Genomic DNA, 19,236 nt, shown 5'->3' with positions numbered 1-19,236 from the left:
TGCTGAGCTAAATCCCCAGCCCCTTCCAATGGTGTTTCTTACTAAGGAGGTAATAATAATATTTTCCTGATGAAATTACCTTAGGAAAAATGACATGGTACTGGGAAAACATTAACATGGTACTGGATACGTATGTCCAAAAGTGACAGTTTTTATTATCACGCTAATAATCCCAGTGGCAGCACACCCTTACTTATAATGATAATAAGTTCAAGGCAAGAGTTAGAAATATATGGCAACTCTTGAGGACCATCATGAACAATTTTATTTTTTCCATTATGTTCTTTTTTTGTGTTTGTTTTTGTTTTCATTTGTTTTTTGGGACAGGGTTTCACTTTGGGTTTCACAGGTTTCACCACCCAGGCTGATCTCAGGGTCATGGCGATCCTGTCTCAGCCTCCTGAGCGCTGGGATTATAGGCGTGTGCCACCCTGCCTGACCCATTGTGTTCTTTCTTCCTACTTGCTAGTCTTGTCTTTCTTCCTTTCTCCTTTTTGGTTTCTTAGGATTTAGAAGTGCTAGTTAGATGATTTCTTTTTTTTCAGTCCTGGGGGATGAACCCAGGACCTTCACAGTGAGCTACATCCGCAGCCATTTCAAATTTTGTTAGTTTATTTATTTATTTTTGAGACAGGCTCTTGCTATGTAGTTCAGGCTGGCCGTGAAATCTCAGTGATCTTCCTGCCTCGGCCTCCAGAGTGCTGGGATTACAGGTGTGTGCCACCATACCCGGCTCAGATGACCCATCTTGATAGCTCAGTTTGTACTGAGTTTAGGGGATCCTTGGACACTACGTTTTTGGTGGAAAAACTGGGACAGCTTTCTGCCAACTGGGCCCAGCTGGTATAATTGCTAATATCATTCAGCATTTCTCAGCCGTGTCAGCACCTTCTGTATTTTAATTTAGTTTCATTTAATTTTTTTCAGGGCTGGGGAATCAAACCCAGAGCTTCACACATGCTAGGCAAGGGTTCTACCACTCTGCTACCCGCCAGCAAAACTTCCAAATTAAAGCTCTAAGGCAAATGCGAGTTTGCCTCACCCAGAAGCCCAGATCCTGTCTTTCTGAGGACTTTGAAGAAAGGGGAAGGTGTCAGTTCTGCTCTCAGATGTGTACAGAGGGACAAAGCTCGCTGTGCATATTTTGCGAGTGCTTGTGGAAGGAATTCAGAAACGGCTGTCTTGTTACAGTGAATTGAAGATATTGTGTGGAATCAGAAAAACACTACCGCAGGGGCCAGGATTAAATTTCATTTAATCCTCGTATAAACTTGCAAGGCTGTATCTTATCATCTCAGGGTGTTAAGTAATTTGTTCAAGAACGCAAATTACAAATAGCGAAGCCTGCTCAGCAGCATAAGCTCCCGCCTGGCAAGCATAAGGTCCTGAGTTCGATCCCCGGTACCAAATAGCCAAGTCTTTCTGATTCTTTGCTTATGTCGAGTTATCCTAATCCGCTGCCCTTAGGACAAAGCTGGTCCTTGCCAGCTTGAAAACCAGATGTGTTAGGGTTCATTGCTTGCCCTTAAAATGTTTTCAATATGTATTCGTGGCCAATGTTTAAAAAAATTAGATTTTGCAAAATAAACAAATAAATAAATAAATGAATAAAACCTCGGGAGGTCCAGTGGCCTCGAAGAATCAGAAGGTCTGGCAGCCTTCTTGCTGCAGGCGAGACGCCCCTCTGCGGGCCCCATCCTCTGCGTGGCCCCGTTGGGAGGAGGCTGGGAGTCAGTCGCTCATTACCCCTCCCGCGCAGCCCCCATCGCTTAGGTATTGATCGACTTGGCACTTCTTGGCTTTGGATTTGCAACCCCCAATTTAGATCTTCTCTTCCACTTCCTTTGCCCAATTCAGATGCCAAACACGCTGGTTTTGTTCATTTTGTGCACGCATCTCATTTCCTACGGGTAGCTGGACCTAATGACTATTTAGCTTAAAATTTTACGCACAGAAATAATTCTGTGATTTCCCTCATATTTTCTCACGGGGGAGGGGGCGTTTTGTTTCTGCGCTTAATAGCCTGTCTTGTTTTCATTTCTTCCCGCTCTGAGGGAGCTGAGTTTGGCCTTGCTGGTGCAGGTGGGAGAGGGACAGAGGCTTCCAAGTACTTTATGACCTTGCGAACCAGTGACTACCCAGAGAACTGGGACACCCACAGGTGGGGGAAGTAGGGTGATGGAGCAGCAATGTGTTGGCTTTTTTCTGCCACTAGAAGAGCCAGGACCACTATCTCAGTCGCCCAGTTCCGCATAGACCCCACAGGATCCCCGCAGGCTGTCTGCCCAGTCCACCCCTCCTCCCACACTGCCCCCCACCTCCAGTCCATAGCAGAAAGACAGGGGCTGGGGATTTAGCTCAGCGGCAAAGCGCCTGCCTGGCAAGCGCAAGGTTGTGAGTTCGGTTCCCGGTACTGGAGAAAAACCAATAAACAACAACAACAACAAAAAACAACATAGCAGAAAGACACCTGGTCGGATAATATGATGCAACTTAGTTTTATTAGGACAAGGACAGTGGGCCCTGGGGTGGCACTTTGCAGGGTAAGGGGAGGTGCTGGGTGGGTGACACAGACAGTGTGCAACTAGAAGGCACAGCTGTTTTCCGAGAAGCGGCGACACTTCATGACCCGCAGGTAGGTCTCAGTCTTGTGCATGTCCTTCCGGAAGCAGGAGAGCAGCTCGTAGGTCTTGAGCAGCGAGTCACTGCCGCGTAAGTTGGTGTCAAACTTGTCGTAGGTTTGCTTGAAGATCTGCCCGGCCCGGGGGCTGCCGTCTTCCAGCTCCTGTAATGGGGAGGAAGGACAGCAGAGGCCGAGTTCCTGGGAGCCCTGCCGCCCGCTCCCATCCGCCTTCCCCTCTCGCTTCAGGGGCCTAGAGGACCGCCCGGAGGACTCAAATGGGGAAACAAGGAGTAAGAGTCTTCCTCCTCCTGCGTCAGGCCTGACTGGTAAAAGAGCAGCAGCGTCGCCCCCACCGCCCGCTCTGCAGCCACCCCCAGCCCTTAGCTGGCCAGCGGGCGGTGGCCGCGGCCCCGGGGCCGTCCTTACCTGCATCAGCACCTGAATGCCCTCCTCCAGATCCTTGAGCTTCTCATACACGCGGTCCGAGGTGCCGAACACCAGGCTGTTGGGGAAGGCCCTGCTGAGGAACTGCATGGGGCCCAGCCACGACTGGATAAGCAGCAGCGAGAAGTGCAGCAGCTCCATGTCCTGCGGGAAGAGACCCGGAGGTGGGTGCACAGCCAGGGTGGCCTCTGCTCGGGCCTCCCACAGCCTCGCCTGGGAGGGAAGGTGACCCCGGGCCTGGGCGTGGGCAGGGCTGCGGGGAGGGAAGGGAGAACTGCCTCCCAGGAGCCCGGGTGGCCACTCACAGACTTCTTCTGGGCGTTTTCCTTGTCCGTCGGGGCCCCGATGGTCTCGGAGAAGCAGTAGGCCGGCAGAGTTCTCTGGGTGGAGAAGCGCTGTCCCTCGGGGATGTAGGTGCGCTCCTGGGGGAGGCACCGTCCCTCAGGCCTGGGCTGGGGAGCGCCTTTCCTGCTACTCTATTGGGAAGCCACGCTTGCCCTGCACACAGCCCTGGGCCCCTCACCTTCCTCTCATGACTTTCCAGGGGGAATTCACCACCCCGGCCAGGTACCCATCCCTGGGGAGCTTACAAATTCTTTGTAGGTATCAGCGGCCAGCTGGTGCAGGTGCTGGGCTCGGAGCACCGCATTGCCAAACAGGCTGGACAAAGGCACGGCCGGGAAGGCACCGGCCTCCTGAGGCCAGGGCCGGCAGAGCAGGGCGAACACTAGGAGCCAGGTGGTCCGAGAGCCTAGGGAGAGACGGGGAGTGGGGAGGCCCGAGGGCGGGGGACCACTCTCTCCCTCCAGGCAGTTCCTTTTCCCCCCAGCACTCCTAAGTCCTGAGAACATTCTATAAATTTTTTTTTGTCTTTCTGAGACAGGGTCCCACTATGCAGTTCAGGCTGGCCTTGAGCTCACTTTGTAGCCCAGGTTGGTCTTGAACTTGCAGCAATCCTCCTGCCTCAGCCTCCCAAGTGCTGGGATTACAGGCGTGGGCCACCACGCCCGGCAACAGTCCTGAGAACGTTGTCGGCATGGCCAAATGTTGGGTTTAGATGGCTAGACTCACATTCAGAAACCCCAAGCCCAGGGATTATTACCCCCATCCTACCTGCAGGGCCCCCACATCTCCCCTTGGTCCATACCATGCCCAAAGGGACTTCAAGGACTCACCTGTAGCCATTGCAGCTGAGCAAGCTGTCCACAGGACCCTGATCCGTTTGGGGAGCTGGACTGTGGGATTCTGGAGCTGGTCCCCTGCGGGACCTTTTTATACCCTGGCCCTTCTCCCCCACCCAAGGCTGCTGCCTGTTTTCCCCATATATTTATGCATGGGACAAATGACGGTTTGTGCTAATGGATAATTTAGAAGCTCCTCCTACTCATCCTGTCCCCGCTGGTCTCCGGGGGCCATGCCCCTGGGCTTGTCATCGTCCCCTTGCTCGTTCACGGGGCTCCTGAGGATTGGGCGTAGAGGGCTTCAGACTGACCACCCGCTCTGAGGCCTTAGGGGAAGGTAACAGCAGCGCAGTCCAGGGTCGTCCCCGCAGGAAGCCGTGGTGGTACTGTCCACCGGGGTAGAGGGAGCCCGCCAGAGCTCCCCAAGATGGGGCAGGGCCGGGATGCCTGTGAGCGGGGCTGACTCATTCCTGTTCTCTCTCCTATCCCTTTCTTCTTTGCTGCATGGATTCCCGGCACCCACCAGCGAGAATTACGTGCTTGGGAAGGAGACGAAAGACAGTCGATCAGTTCTAGGGGGTTCTGGGCACCGTTCAGCTCCAGATTCCTTACTCGTGCCACCGCTCCCATGGGTGGGGCTGAGGCAGCTGAGTGTGCTGGTGACAGAGCCAGCAGGGCGCATCGACCCCACATGTCGCCTGCCTCTCTCCCCCTCGTGTCTGTGGGTTAGAGGAGCCCAGCCTGAGGTGCTGCACTAGTCTTGGTTAGGGTCTCTAGAGGAAGAGAATCAGTAGGTAGGGATTTATCAGGTGAGCTTACAGGGCCACAGGTAGAAGAACCCAACACGACCATCTGCTCTGGAGAGCCAAGGTCCAAGGCCTGGAAGCTCACCGTAGTCAGCAGTGCGAACCTGCATTGCAAAGCTCAAGAAACCGGAGACCAGTGTCCAGTGGCAGTGGCAGGGACCGGAGCTCCTCTGAGAAGAAATCTCCCTTCTCCTTTCCCTCTTCATTCCACCCAGGCTACAAGCCTATGGTTGATGCCACAGACATCCGGGGTAGGTCTTTCTCTCCTCCACTCACCGGCCTGCACATCAACCATGCAGACGCAGCCAGAACTTTCATCTGCCGGGCAGTTCTTACTTAAGTTGGCATGTCACGATTCATGATCAAACCTCGCCTCAGAGCTGCCACAGAGACGCAAGCCGAGGAGCACAGGTCCTGGGAACGGAAACAGGTCAAAAACGCTTCCTTGCATGTGCCCTGAAACCTCAGAGACTCCAAAGGAGGGCGAGCCTCTGAGGGCTTGGGTCTTCCCAGCAACAGAGCTCAAGGGAGAGCACCGCGACAGTGCCCTAGGTAGTCGCTTAGTTTCTTGCGCTTTTTCCTTGTTTGAGTGTCTGTCCAGAGCTCTGCATAGGTATAAAGAGCGTAGCTAGGCGTTCTCACAGCTGTTGTGTGAACAGGGTGTTATTCACACCCATGTTGCAGAGATCACCATCCTGGGCCAAATCCGCCGCAGCCGGAGCCCTCCGCAGCCTGGGTCTCCCAGGGTTCCATGATCCGGGGCCCTTTCTCCCAGCAGACTGTGTGGTGCCACTCAGTTATTTTTAACTCTAAATCCCTCTGAATGCCAGGATCCTGCCCTTCACTACAAGGGTGCCTTGGCCTCACTTTGTCTTTCCCTGGGTTGGTCTCCCTCTGGCCCCTGGCGAGAGCGACCCAGGAGATGGGGTACGTGTGGGAAACCTCCCGGCAGAACACAACGAGGGCTGAGAAGGCTGGACTGTGTCCTCTGGCCTCTGGTGCCAGGTCCAGGCAATTTCATCATCTGGAGCTCTTCAGAGTCAAATGCCCCCGGGCTGAGGGCAGGAAAGCACACACCCCCGGCGGAAGCCTTCCATCCCTGTCTCAGAACATCAAGCGCTTGAAGATGAGCAAACAGAAGCGGTCAGTTAGACGTTGATGATGACGTGGACGGCCACAGTGCACAATCACGCCCCTGTGGTCTAGAGCGGGAATGCTTGGGCCGTGCCGTGGCTTCCTTCTAGGACTCCCACGCGTCACCTCCTGAGAGGCCTCGGGGACGCTGGGGAAGGTTCTCCAGGCAGGCTTGGGGGCAGTGTGGTTGGAAGTACAGGCTTGAGGCAGATGGGGCCGCAGGGAAGTCAGAGGCATCCTTTTCTGTCTTTCTCCCAGCTCCACGCAGAGCGGGGGCCAGGGAGCAGGCGGAGGAGAGCCCTGAGCCCGGGCAGCCTTCGCCTCCCCTGCTGTCTTTCATCCTGCGTCCCCAGGGGTGGGGCGCTCACCTGGAGCCTCCACGTCAGACACTTCCAGTTAACGCCAAGGACATGGACACTCTGGGCTTCGGAAGAAGCCTGTCCCGGAGCAGAGGCCTGAGGTGGAGACTTTGATGGTTACACAAAGTGGGTACAGCGGATGTGTGCCAGAAGGAGCTGCACTTTGTCTTAGATTTGGGAAGTCGCCCATGCTTGGGGCACACAGACACCTCTGACTCCTTCAGGTTCGGAGACCGCCCAGCCATGGTCTCCGGATAGCCTGCGGGGAGAGGCCGTGATCAGCATCCCCCATGTCAGCCTCCACGGGCTCCGAAGGAAGCCTGAGTCATCTTTAATGAGCGCTCGCTTTGTAAGTTGGAATGCACGCATTCCTCTCAGCGTATCTGGCAGTTTGTCAAATAGCTCGACTGGCCTACACATCGATCACCCCCAGGCGCACCCTGAACGTTACTAAGAAAGCGCCTTCTTGCCAAGGTCTCCCGGTTCCTAAGCAACAGCCTCCCAGGGCCCCTGAGCTTTCTGCCATGCCACGCCCTGTAGAAGCCCTCCACTGTAAGGACGGTGGCATTGCCTGGCATGCACAGGGCATCCCTCAGTGCAAAGCCGGCGGGGAAGGTTCAGGCCCCCGTGGAGAAGACCTTCCATGAGACTGGCAGGAATCGAACGCAAGGAGCATCAGCTTCAGAATAAGGCCCTAAGAAAAGCAGCAGAAAAAACAACTCGATGGAGCCTGACTCCGTGAACCGGCTCGTGTCGTGATTCACATTCGTACTGCACGTTTCAGCGTACATCACATTTTCACTTCCTGTATCTCAGTGGACCCTTGCGTTTGCCCCACTTTGCGGCCAGCGGATTCAAGCGTGGAGGGAGGACCGTGAGAGCTGTGGCGAGCACGGGGCAGGCGCGGCTGTGTATTGATGTGGGTGTTGTTTATACTGAGCGGCGGCGCTCTCCAAACACCACAGAAGTACCTGACAACCCGCGTTCCTGGACTTGCTAAGTAATCGTCACTTTGGGAATTACTCCCTAGGGAGAAAATCCCCATTGAAAAAAATTACTATGGACTAATGTCCAGAAGTTGTAGGAAGTCTGGGATACTTTTCCTCAGCTAGAAATAACCGCTGCCTCCTTTTATCTTGTCCTATGGTATTACTTCTCATCTTTTTGGTTAAAATCAAGTGTATTTTTTTTTTTTTGTGTGTGTGTGTGTATGTGTGTGTGTCAGGAATTGAACTCAGGACCTTGTGCTTGCCAGGCAGGCACTGTGCTGCTGAGCTATATCTCCGGCTTAAATGTAACATCTTATCCTCTGGTTATCTGTGGACGTCTCATTCCCTTTACTGCACTGCAAGCTCTCTGAGGATTCCTGCCTTTCATCCATTCATTCATCCTTTTATTCAGGCATTACTGATTCAATAAGTACTTGCCGTCCATACTTATAGCAGACATCGTGCCAGGAAGATATGCCTACCTCGATGAACAAAAGACAAGATCCCGTCTCTTCTGGAGTCTACTGGCGAGAGAGACAATAGCAAACAGACAAATATGCTACAGAGTGGTAAATTAAAGACTGAGGTTTCAAATTGGAAAACTACCAGAAAGGAAATAGCCGACATAGAGGTGAGAGAATAAACCAGGGAGTAGAGGGAGCAGGCCAGCTGTCACAGTGCCTGGCTGGAAATTCAAACGCATCTGCTGCCGGGGATCTAGCTCAGCAGCACAAGTGCCTGCCCGGCAAGCACAAGGTCCTGAGTTCGATTCCTGGTACGAAAAGCAAGCAAACAAGCAAACAAAAAACCAAATCAAATGCATCTGCCGAGTGGAACAAGTGAACAGAAGGACAGAACCAAGAGAGGAGCTCACAGGCCCAACTCTGGAATGCTTCAGCTGGGAATGGCAAGGTAGACCACGCCATGCCTCAATATCCTCCTTCAGTTATTTTAAAATAATGAGGACAGGAACTTGAATGCACAGCAACACGCACATGAAAAAAATAAAATGAGGGCTGGGGATACAGCTCAGTGGCACAAACACCTGCCTGGCAAGTGCAAGGTCCTGAGTTTGATCTCCCGTACCCCCAATAAATAAATAAATAAATTTAAAAAATGAAAAATACACAAGGCCATGTGTGAGTCAATGCCCATTTCAAGTTCACACCAACATTCTCATCAGGTTGCAACTTGTGGAACCTGGACCCTAGAAGAAGTGTCTCCCTTCCCTAGTTTAACTCCAAGGAGAAAGTACTTTTTAGAGATCATATTAGGATCAATCAAGATGCATTTTAACATTGCTGGGAATGGTGGCCCGTGCCTGTAATCCCAGCACTAGGGAGGCTGAGGCAGGAGGATCGTTGCAAGTTTGAGACCAGCCTAGGCTGCAAAGTGAGCTCAGAGTCAGAGGACATAGTGAGACCCTGTCTCACAAAGACAAAAACGAAAAAAAAAGATATATTTTAACATTAAAACTGCACACTGATTGAACTCTGTATTTAAGTCCACTAAGTTTCGCTCTCGGTAGTCACCTTTGTTTCCAAGTGAAGCCCTTTGGGGTGGACAGGGCGGTGGAGTGACTCAAGGGGAAGGGTGGTGGTTTGCAGGACAACGTGGCACCAGAGTGAGTCATAGCAGGGCAGCTCAGAGACCTCGGAGGCATCTAGGAACGTGGGGTCTGACTCCTGCTCCGAAAGGGACCAAAGGGAGTGGACAGAATCCAGGAATCCCAAACAACGCGGCCCCCAGGGCCTTTGAGCGGGCAGCCTAGCCAGGTCACACCCTTGCTGAGGATGAATGCTACCTGCCCTTGTTGCCCAAACAGCAGCGGCTTTTCACATTTTTTGTTTTTTTTTTCTTGCCTCAGGAAAAACACCCACAGCCTTGGGTCAGATCAACCTAGGCTAAGCAGCACCTGCAGAGAGGAGGCCGGAAGTCAAGCTAGAGTGGAGGAGGAAGTAGCCTGTGCTTAAACCAGGGTCCCCAGGGACCCAGCTGGAGTCCCCCAGTTGTGGGGGGTGGGTATATGCCCACCGGGGGGTCTCACAGCTGCCTGCTGGGGAGGGGCCGAGGCGCTGGGCTCCTGCAAGAATGCCTGAGAGCAGACTCTTGAGGATTCTGGGCAGCTGGTCCAGGCCTGTTCACAAGGGTGGGAAGAGCAAACTTCTTCGCAGGGCCAACTCTGAAGGTAACCAAACTGTCCCAGGATTCCCTTCCTTCAGTCCTCTCCTTGCTCCTGTGGTTCAAATTCTTGCTGCTGTGAAGTCTTTTAAGGAGGTCGCTGTGATGTAGTGTCATGTGTTGCTCGTTTGGAGTCAGGAGGCCGTGTGTGACTCCTGGCCAAGTCTGACCATTTCCCTGGCCTTGACTCTGTTTTGGGGGGGGCGGGGGTAAGACAGAGATAAGGTTACCCTCTTTCAGGGTTGTAGAGAAGCTTAACCAAGGTCATGTAAATGAGAGTGGGAGTGCTCAATAAAATTTGGTTGGTATTTCTGGCAAAGCGGTGCAGGCCTATAATCCAAGCTGCTTGAGAGGCTGAGGCAGGAGGATTGAAAGTTCCAGCTCAGCCTGAGCAATTTAGTGAGATCTTGTCTCAAAAACAAACAACCCCCCTAAAATGCCAAACAAAATAAAACGTAAATAAAAAAGGCTAGAGATATAGTCAGTGTGAAGGCCTTGGGTTCGATGCCCGGTATTGAAAAAAATAAATTATTGACATTTAAGAGGTGTTCAGTGGGATACTTACTGGGCCCAATAAAAGCTTTTGGTTCATGTTTTGTTTTTTGGTTAGTGTTTTATATCCAGGCAAGTGCTTGTGTCGCTGAGCTGTCTCCCCGGCCCTAAGTCTTTTATATCCAAATTATGGAGGTAGGCCTGGGGATATAGCTCAGTGGCACAAGTGCCTGCCTGGCAAGTGTAAGGTCCTGAGTTCAATTCCTGATACCAAAAAAATAAAAAAAAAAAGAACAAATTACAGAGGTGGCTATACAAAGCTATATGTTCTAGAATTCATAGAACTGTACACCAAAAGAAAACAAACTCAGGCTGGGTGTGGTGGCACATGATTGTAAACCCAAGCACTTGGAAGGCTGAGGCAGGAGGATCTCTGTGAGTATGAGGCCAGCTTTGGCTACATAGTGAGTTCAAGGCCAGCTTGAACTACATGGTAAGACCCTGTCTCAAAAAACCAAACCAAACCCAGTGAACAAGAACAAAACAAACTCAGTTTTGTTACATGATTTTTTTTTTTTTTTTTAAAGGCAAATGCTTCAATTCCTTTCCTTTGGATAGACTGGGGGTTATTTTGAGATTGGGTTGCTATGTTGCCTAGACTGGCCTCCTACTCCTGAGCTCAAATGATCTTCCTGTCTTAGCCTCCTGAGTAGCTGGGATTATAGATGTGCACTGTCACGCCTAGCTCCAGATAGGTTTTATGATTCCCATTTTACAGATAAAGCAACTGAGGTCTGGAATGTTCTTCACCCTGCTATCATCACCCAGGAAGGTTTCTACTGCCTGAGTCGATTCTGGGAGGATACCAAAAATATGAGCTCCTAAACAAAAGCATCTGGGAGGGCTTCTCCATTTTAACCTAGGAATACTACCGCACTTTGGGGGCGTCTGGCGGTGATGGGAGCTGCCTGCCCAAATGACTCTGTCAACAAGCACCTCAAAGCCTTAGGGGAACGCAGTTATTCAGAGGTGTTAGTTTTTTGGTAAAGCCAAAGCTTCCCCTGAGCCAGGGCAGCCCCAGCAGGGGCAGACCTTGCCTAGGGCAGAAGTGAAGACTCCCCCACCTTGGCTGGCTGCCTGGGTCCCTGGTGGAGGGAGGGGACAGAATTAGCTCCACTATGCAAAGCAGCAGGAAAGCGAGGGCTCCAGCTCAGTGGAGGCAGAGCTCAAAACAAGCCCGTTCCCTCTGGCAACCTCAGACCAGGGAGGGAGCCGGGCCTGGCTGCCTCAGCCTCAGCCAGCGGGGCCAGAGCGGGCCCTGTGGAGCAGTGAGATACTGACCTGAAACTGGAGGTGTGAGTGCCTTCCCGCCGGCCACCCGGGAGCCCCAGAGGGGACCTGCTAAAAAGTGATGCTTCTCAGGTGGCATGGCGGCACACACCTGTAAACCTGAACCCAGCAGGGAGGCAGGAGGATCGCAAATCCAAGCTCAATCTGGGCAGTTTAGTAATTTACCGAGATCTTGCCTCAAAGCAAAACAAAATAAATAAATAAATAAATAAGGGCTGGGACGCAGTTTAGCATGAAGCCCTACTGAAAAAAAAAAAAAAAAAGCTGTGCTTCTCTCAGCGGCCCCCACATGGCTCTTCAGGTAAACTGGAAGCTCCCTCGGGGTGGGGATTTGCCGGCCGAAGTCCAGAGCTCAAATGGCAGAGAAGAGTTTTGGGGTTCCCCTTAGGTCAGCGGGAAGTGGAGCACAGACTAGCTTGGGGGAGGCTTTGCCTAGGCAGGTTGATCGCCCTTCACCTCCCAGCTATGAGCTGATTCCAGTTATTCCTGAAGCTGGTACCCCGGGACCGTTCTGTGGAGAGCCTGAGGCCTTAGGGTGCCTCTGATGTGATGATGCTGGGAACATCTGAAAGCGTCCCTTAAGGACCCTCAAATGTTATCACATGAAACCTTCCTCTTTAGGAATTTTTTCTCTGAGTGGCCCTGGGTCAGGTTGTAAAGGAAAAGTTCCAGGCTTAGTGGAGGAAGGAGTATTGTACCCGGGTACAATACCCAGGCTGGGGAGGTCCAGGGACCTGGGACCCTGGGAGGGGAAAGAGGTATTGTAGAACCGGGGAAGCCCTACTCTCAGGCAACTTCTAGTCTAATTGGAGAACCACAGCCAAGTGAACTGCCCAGGCAGCAGCCGAGCCCACAGCTGGCCAGTTGGATCTGCACCCGGCAGGGGCAGTGCCCAGGGTGCTTTGGGAGGGCTGCCCATGGGCAGAGGGTCTCAGGTGGTTTGGGACAGGTTGGGTGGGAGGGAGCCCTACACAGCAACCAGGACTCAGTTGCTGCTGCAACCCAATGGGGTGAAGGTGACAGCACCCTGCCCAGCGGAAGGAGCAGCTGGGTCACCTTTCTTCTTTGGCCCGGCCAGAGCCAGCAGGGAGATGACAGGGGGTATAACCACCGACCCCAACTGGGCCTCCAGTCCCTGCTCCCACAGCCTGGTAGGCCCCTGGTGTCACATTCAGAGGCCGTACCCACCCACTCTACCCCTGAGAAGTCGTGTGCCCACGTGGGGGTTGTCAGACACACGGTTTATTCCATGGGAGAATGGGCTCCGGCACGGTGCGCCGTTAGGTGGGAGAGGATGGGAGAGAGGAACGGAGTTCTCGATGGCCGTCCTGGGGTCCTTGGGGGCCACGGCCCTTCCAAGGCCCTCTATGAAGCTAGTCTGCTTTGAGTCCATTTGCAGCTTTCAACCAGTCTCTGCTTTCGTGTCCCAGAGGCGGGGATCCTGCATAGCACCCACAGAAGGCTGGGCCCAGTCTGTCCCCAGAGAACGCCCCGCTCCAAGTCGCTGTGTGTTGTCCTTCTGTGCTAGGTCCTTTGTAGGAGCTGGGGACCCATAGCTGGACGGGGAGGTGGCTCTGGCGGGCTGGCCTCAGAGGCCGGCGGGGGGTCCAGGGAGGAGGGGGTGGGCCATGAACCAGGCAGCTCCGATGCAGTCAGTGAGGCCCAGGTGCCGTCCTAGGGTGAGGGGCTAGCTCCTCACTCCTGACCCGGGTGCTCCCCGACAGACCACTTCACCTCCCCTGTCCGCAGAGTCACTATATCCTCATAGGTGGCTGTCTGGTCAATGTCCAGGCCCTGCAGACATGAGACAGAGTTCAGGCCCAGGCCACGCCCTGACTGCACCAGTACCTGCGGGGCCACCGACCGCTCAGCTCCGGCCTCTAGGCCAGCCTGTTCTTACCTCATAGGTGTGGTCTTCCTCCATCCCGGCTTTGCCTTCATCCTAGGGGGTGCAGGGAAGGGGTGGGGATCAGAGTGCGTGCCTCCCCCAGCCTCAGCCCATGTTGGGCCGGGCTGGGGAGGACCAGGGACCCGGGTCTGGGTGAGGGGGCGGGAGTGAGAGAGCAAGTGAACGAGTGGAGGAGTGTGCGTGAACAGGTGCGCCCGTGGACGCGCTCGGGGGCGGGGCTAGGCCAAGCCAGAGGCTACAGGGGCTGGGCACATGGACACCTCGCCCATCTGGCTTGCCCTGTGTCTCCACCCCGGGGCCTATGGTCACCTTGTCCAGCAGCAGGAAGATGGGCACAATGATGAAGAGGATGATGAGCAGGGTCTGGATCATGATGATGCCGTCCTTCAGTGTATTCCGCTGCTTCAGCTGTGCCACGGTGCTGAACCCTGAGGGAGGGCCAGGATGCCCGGCTGAGTGCTTTATTGGAGTGCCCGCACCCCACCCAGTGAACTTGCAGGGCGGTCCTTCGTAACCCCTCAGGACCTGCTCTCCAGCAGCTGTGCTGGGTGCTCCGGGGCCCGTAGCTACCTCAGTGTGCGGCTGCTCACCCCCCGTGGCGGGCTGGCTAGAGCTGGGTATGGGCGGCTACATGAACACCCCGTCCACCCGGCACACACCCATGACTCGGAGTTCTGTGCCGCAGCCCTGGAAGACGCTGGGGTGCTTCCCGCTGCACTCCTGCTGGCAGAAGTAGATGCCGTTGTCCTCAAACTGGATGCCTTGAATGGTGAGGGTGTGGACGGTGCCGTTGTGGGTCTGCAGGATGTGGCCCTGCTCCGGGGACAGCTTCTGGGACTCCTTGTCCGTCTCCTGCTTCCGGAACCAGGTCACGATGCTAGAGAGGCTGGAGCTGTCCGTGTGGCACCGCATCTTTACCACAGAGCCCCTTTTCCTGGCCACGAAACGGGGGTGCTGCCAGATCCGGGAACAAGCACTTCCTGTGGGCAGCAAGGCCAGGCTCAGAATCCACGCTGGCATTTCCCTGGGTGCCAGCCTCTCCTGCAGACGCCAGCCCTGGGCGGGCAGCGACCGTGGCTCAGTCTGCCTTGCCTGTCCTTGCTCCTGAGGGTGTGGGGTAGTCAGGAGGCTCAGGTGTGTGTGGGAGGGGGGTCAAGCCGTGTGCCGGGCCACACACTAAGTCACTGGATCCGCCTCTTCCTGACTGCCCCTCCGCCCATTGGAGTGTCCTTTAGCAGGGCGCTGGAACCTTCTGACCTTTCTCTATGCCCTTTGAAACAGCCAGACCCAGGCTTCACCCCTAGCCCAGGTGGCCCACGGGACAGCCTGGGACCTGGCCCAGTGCTCCCAGCAACTCTTTCCCTGAACTGCCCTGCATCTACCTGGAATCTTCAAGGGCTCCCCGTAGCTCCCAGGGGATAAAGGCGGAATCCTTAGCCTGCCCAGTGAGAGCCTCCTCCAGCAGCCTCCTCTACCCTACTGAGCGGCCCTGTTGCCCTTTGTGCCTGGACTGTCAGCTTGGAAGCTTTCCTACCTGCTCTGAGGAGGCTCCCTCTGCCTTGGGCTCAGCTATTGGCTTCTGGGGAACCCCTGAGCCCTGTCCTGATGGGCTCATCCCCAACCTGGGGCTGACTCCCCCCTAGACAGACCCAGGCCTGAGGCCTCTGTGGAATCCTCTCTGCCTCCCAGCTCTGACCCAGGTTGACCCAACACCCCAGGGCCAGGCCTGGAGCACATCGGTCTGATGACGGTGACAGCTGGCTGGGGAGGGGCCTTAGAGGGGGGCCCGAAGGAAGCCTGAGGACAGGACTCGTGGATGGGGAGGCCCAGGCAAGGACGGGAAGAGAGCAGTCCCGGGGGCGGGGATGGGGGTTCACCACAGAGATGCCCCAGAGGTGGCGAGCGGGGGTACTGACCGTTGGGGTTCAGGTACATGTCCTCGCTCTTCATTGGTGACACCGGCTCACCTGGAGGGGGGGAGGAAGTGCGTGGGACCAGGTCAGGCTTCTCTGTCCTCAGCTGGCCGTCCCACCCCTACGACTTCTGCGTTCCTAAGCCACTTCCTCCTCCCAGCATGTAGCTTCAAGGTCCCTCAGCCGCCCCTGCCCTGCACTGGGGAGACAGGAGCGCGGCAGAGGTGCCGGAAACCCCACCTCCGGCTCCTCTCTGTCCTGGACGCTCAGGATGGCGCTAAGAGGCGTGCAGTGAGACAGGAAGGAAGTCGCAGCTGGGAGGGCTCTCCCACCTTCCAGACAAGGGGGGGGGCATTTCGGTAAACATGCACCTCCCTCGGTCTGGTTGGGGAAGCCTCTCCCCTGTGTCCCCCCATGTAGGGTCTTCGAGGGCTCGGCGCAAGCCATCCACAGCTCTTCCACCATCTCAGCTGCCGCCTCGGATTGCCCTGGTGCTCAGCTCAGCCCGACACCCTCCGGGTGGAAGAGGGGCTGTGGCTGCCGACCCTGAGCAGGCCCACCGCCAAGGCTGAGACGCACAGACCTGGGCTTGGGGTCAGTGGCGGGGAGGCAGAAAGCAGAGCGCGAGCTGTAGGAGGAAGCGGAGAGAGCGGGAGCTGAGCCCAGGCCGCAGAGCGAAGCCAGTGGCCTCGCAGGGAGCCGTACCTGAGAGCAGCAGCACCAGCAGCACCGTCCAGCTGCCGGCTGCGGGACACAGCACCAGCCCGGCCATGCTTGCCGATCTGTCCCTGCGCCTGTGACCACGTCCAAGTTTCTTGAGGGAAATGTGTCACTGCTGGGCTGCCGCCTGTCCCCTCCCTGCCTCTTCCCCCTCGGGCCCCTTCCTGCCATGCAAATTGGGACCCAAGGGAGGCACCAGCTCTCTGGGGACTCTGGGGGAGGGCGGGCAGCGCTCATCAGCTGGACCACTAGGGCTTGAAGATGGCCCAGCTTGGGCAGGATAGCCGGGGCCCTGGGAAGATGTCCTGCACAGGGGCGAAGCCTTTATTCCCTCCCCGGGTCCCCGCCCCATTGGTGCTCATCCCGGTGTGCCGGCCGACCCTCTGCAGTCTGCAGAGCCCTATAAGTGTTCTTCCCTTGGTACTTAGCTACGCATGAATGAATGAATCTGAGCTCAGTCCCCCTGCATGAGACCACACTCGCCCTTTGGGTGAGCATAGGACAAGGGCATAGGACAAGGGCAGGCGTCCACAGTGAAACCGGGCCAGGCGCCTGACAGGGTCCAGAGCAGAGACTCTTGCCTGGCCAGCAGGTGGCCGTATTGGAAGTTGGACCTGTGGAGGAAGGGAACCTTCGACGTTCTTGAGACCAAGGTGGCAGCTACTTGGGAGCAGACATGGTCTGGCCCTGATGAGGGGCCTCTTCCTCAGGCTGTGCCGAGTTTGCTATGGGTTGCCAAAGGGAGCGGACATGGCAGAGGTGGATTAGAGACCGTCTACGGCTTAACAATGAGGGGCGTCTCCTAGGAGCTCTTTGGGACTCTGAGGCCACTGAAATATTGCCCACGGCTCCAGAGGATCTTGGGCGGTGTCCCCGGGGTGAATGTGGAGGAGCCCTCAGGTTCTGAGAGCTCTGGCTGTGGCCTTCCAGTGAGCAGAGCTGAGGATGGAATCACAACGTTCGGGAGTTCATCTAAGCTTAGCTTTGTGTCCCTTCCCCAGGGTCCGCTTGGGGGTGGCCCTCATGCATGGTGCCACCTGCAGAGCTGCACAGAGCAGGCTTGCAGGCCTCAGCCCTGCAGCCGAGACTTCTGGGAGTTTTATGCCTCCCGGCAACTATTTTCTCTCCTGTCCCCTCACTTGTTCTCATCTCCCGCTCCCCAGGAGAGGAAAACAGATGCAAATCTTCAGTGCCTTCTGTCCACGTCTCCATTCCCATGAGCCTCCATTCTCAGCCTGTGAGGTTGGCGGGTCTGCTTGGGCTTAGGGAGCTCCTCCCACGGCGGGGTTGGAAGGCAGAGGGTCTAGGGGACACCCACCTCCATCCTGCTCTGAACATTGCGGATCAGGACCTGAGCCATGTAAGCCAGGGCTACAAGGGTTACGTGTTCATCTAAGGGACAGCTCGTTCTGGGCAGCCCCAGGTGTTCTTGATTATTTCCAGATGTTCCAAATGGAAAAAAAAAAGAACAACAACATTTCTCTGAAAAGGTGTCAGGTGTTCAGCTCACAGAACAAACAGCTCAGGGATAAGAACATCACCTGAGGTCAGCGTAGGGATCACGGGCCCTGACAAGTGCTGGTGACAGTGGCTGCAGAGAGACCAGCCCAGGGTGTAGAAGGAAATCTGGGGATTTCTCCCGTTAGCAAAGTGTACCCGCTGCCGAGCCCCTGGCGATGGAGATCTTAGGTAGCTTCGAGGCTGGTGTCCTCCGGGATGAGAGGACATCGGGAAAGGCTTGGGTCACACACATGTGCAAGGGCGCATGCTCGCATGTGTGTGCTGCCCAGGCCATGTGGGGCCTGCTGAGCAGCTGGCCCTGGGGCCTGGGGTGACTGCGGGGGGGCACAGGGATTGTAGGGGCAGTTGGTATCGCCAAGCGCACGTGCGTCATCAGCCCCATGGGTGGGGTGCAGATGTGCTCTTTGGACCTCATTCCCATTCATGCCAACCAGAGACTTGTTTTCAGGAGGGTGAGACAGCGGGGCGGGGCTTGTGGCCACCTGCAGAGTTATTTGTCTCAGCTGGGGCTGTACTCTTCCCTTCCTGGTGACAGCAGCTCCAAGCCCTGTCCTGGGCTCATGACCCTTTCTTTCCTGGCCTCGGGAGCCTGCCCCCGCCTCTGTCCTGGCTGCCCCGGGCTCCACGCGCTGACACCTGGCATTCCCTGCTTTCCAGGAAGACAGAGTCAAAACAAGAGATGGGAGGATAGGAAGACGGGCGAGGGACTCAGGTGGGGCAAGGGACCTCAGTCACCCCGGGAAGGATGGGGGGGGGAGTCTCAGGGAAGGGAGAACTCCCACCCCCTCCTACTCCCCACCCTTTGCCTGGGTGGCCTGCTGAGTTCAAATCCTAGGGTACCAGCTAAAGCCTCCCCATGTCACAGTGGTTCTCCAGGGTCCCCTGTCTGGAACCATTTGAAGGTAATTATGCAGTCAAATGCTCTACCACTGAGCTATACCTGCTGGAGGCAATGCTGCTGCTCACAGCAGGTGCCTTTGCATGCGTGGGTCAGAAGTACTGACGGCAGGAGCGGCTTTGGCAGCCTGCAGTCCTCCTGTGCTCAGAGCCGGAGGTCTGGCGACACCGGAAGTGAGAATGAGCCGTCTCCAGAGGCAGGGGTCAGTGCCCTGGCTCAGAGACCCCTGCAGGGACGCTCAGCAGCCCCCTCCACATGCAAAGAGAGCTGTGAGGTGGGAAGGGACGCAGCGACAGCCGAGGGACGTCTTGGGGCAGCTTGCGGGTCAGGGATGACGTGTGCCCTTCATTCGCCATGCTACACAGCCCCAGGACCCAGGAAAGGTGGGCACAGAAACTCGGAAAAGGAGCGGGCGTTCACTAGCTTGGAGGAACTCAGGAGTCAGAAGTCGTTACAGAAAATGTACTTATCAAATTACATGTCACCCACCGGACCTGGGGGCCGAGTTTGCTACGTAAGAATACTCTCTGTTGCACACGGGTCCATGTGACCCTGGACTCTCTGGTTCAAGGACGGGCACAGAACTCTCCCAAGGGGACAGAAGACTGTGAGCTCAACAGTCTCCTTGGTGTCTCTAAGGGAGCAGAGAGCTGGCGGGAGCTCGTGGCGGGCAGTGGCTGGGACACAGGGTCGCCACGTGTGTGTCTTGGGAGCTG

At 55.7% G+C, this 19,236-nt stretch overlaps 2 protein-coding genes across 3 annotated transcripts; both read right to left on the bottom strand.

Annotated features, from left to right (window-relative positions):
• Positions 1 to 2,474: 2,474 nt before the first annotated feature.
• On the bottom strand, positions 2,475 to 4,811 carry LOC102018725 (somatotropin-like). Its single transcript, XM_005402180.2, has 5 exons — positions 4,243 to 4,811; positions 3,658 to 3,818; positions 3,373 to 3,489; positions 3,050 to 3,211; positions 2,475 to 2,785 (listed from the first exon to the last, which is right to left on the bottom strand). The coding sequence occupies exons 1-5, from the start codon at positions 4,250 to 4,252 to the stop codon at positions 2,585 to 2,587; spliced, it is 651 nt and encodes a 216-aa protein (XP_005402237.1). The 5' UTR covers positions 4,253 to 4,811; the 3' UTR covers positions 2,475 to 2,584.
• A 7,968-nt stretch (positions 4,812 to 12,779) lies between these two features.
• Positions 12,780 to 16,241, bottom strand: Cd79b (CD79b molecule, immunoglobulin-associated beta). 2 transcript variants are annotated; one of them, XM_005402178.1, is made up of 6 exons: positions 16,087 to 16,241; positions 15,385 to 15,435; positions 14,128 to 14,448; positions 13,778 to 13,896; positions 13,460 to 13,501; positions 12,780 to 13,353 (listed from the first exon to the last, which is right to left on the bottom strand). In XM_005402178.1, exons 1-6 carry the CDS (start codon positions 16,151 to 16,153, stop codon positions 13,255 to 13,257), a joined length of 699 nt encoding a protein of 232 aa, XP_005402235.1. In that variant the 5' UTR covers positions 16,154 to 16,241; the 3' UTR covers positions 12,780 to 13,254. The 2 variants fall into 2 exon arrangements, with proteins under 2 accessions (XP_005402235.1, XP_005402236.1); XM_005402179.1 differs by lacking the exon at positions 16,087 to 16,241 and adding an exon at positions 15,622 to 16,080.
• Between the last annotated feature and the right edge of the window lie 2,995 nt (positions 16,242 to 19,236).

The sequence above is a fragment of the Chinchilla lanigera genome, unplaced genomic scaffold, assembly GCF_000276665.1.
Source record: "Chinchilla lanigera isolate Chin_1 unplaced genomic scaffold, ChiLan1.0 scaffold00077, whole genome shotgun sequence".
Lineage (NCBI taxonomy): Eukaryota > Metazoa > Chordata > Mammalia > Rodentia > Chinchillidae > Chinchilla > Chinchilla lanigera.
The sequence above is the reverse complement of the archived record's forward strand: the minus strand, read 5'-3'. Positions and strand labels throughout refer to the sequence as shown.

What these genes read in the sequence shown, in the direction of transcription:
- LOC102018725 (XM_005402180.2), bottom strand. An exon ending in AAAACGCCCAGAAGAAGTCT is followed by an intron (nt 3,212 to 3,372) that starts GTGAGTGGCCAC and finishes CTCTTCCCGCAG; the next exon opens with GACATGGAGCTGCTGCACTT. An exon ending in GCATTCAGGTGCTGATGCAG is followed by an intron (nt 2,786 to 3,049) that starts GTAAGGACGGCC and finishes TCCCCATTACAG; the next exon opens with GAGCTGGAAGACGGCAGCCC.
- Cd79b (XM_005402178.1), bottom strand. Translation starts at nt 16,153, where the DNA reads ATGGCCGGGCTGGTGCTGTGTCCCGCAGCCGGCAGCTGGACGGTGCTG. An exon ending in CACAGAACTCCGAGTCATGG is followed by an intron (nt 13,897 to 14,127) that starts GTGTGTGCCGGG and finishes GCCCTCCCTCAG; the next exon opens with GGTTCAGCACCGTGGCACAG. An exon ending in AGGAAGACCACACCTATGAG is followed by an intron (nt 13,354 to 13,459) that starts GTAAGAACAGGC and finishes TCATGTCTGCAG; the next exon opens with GGCCTGGACATTGACCAGAC.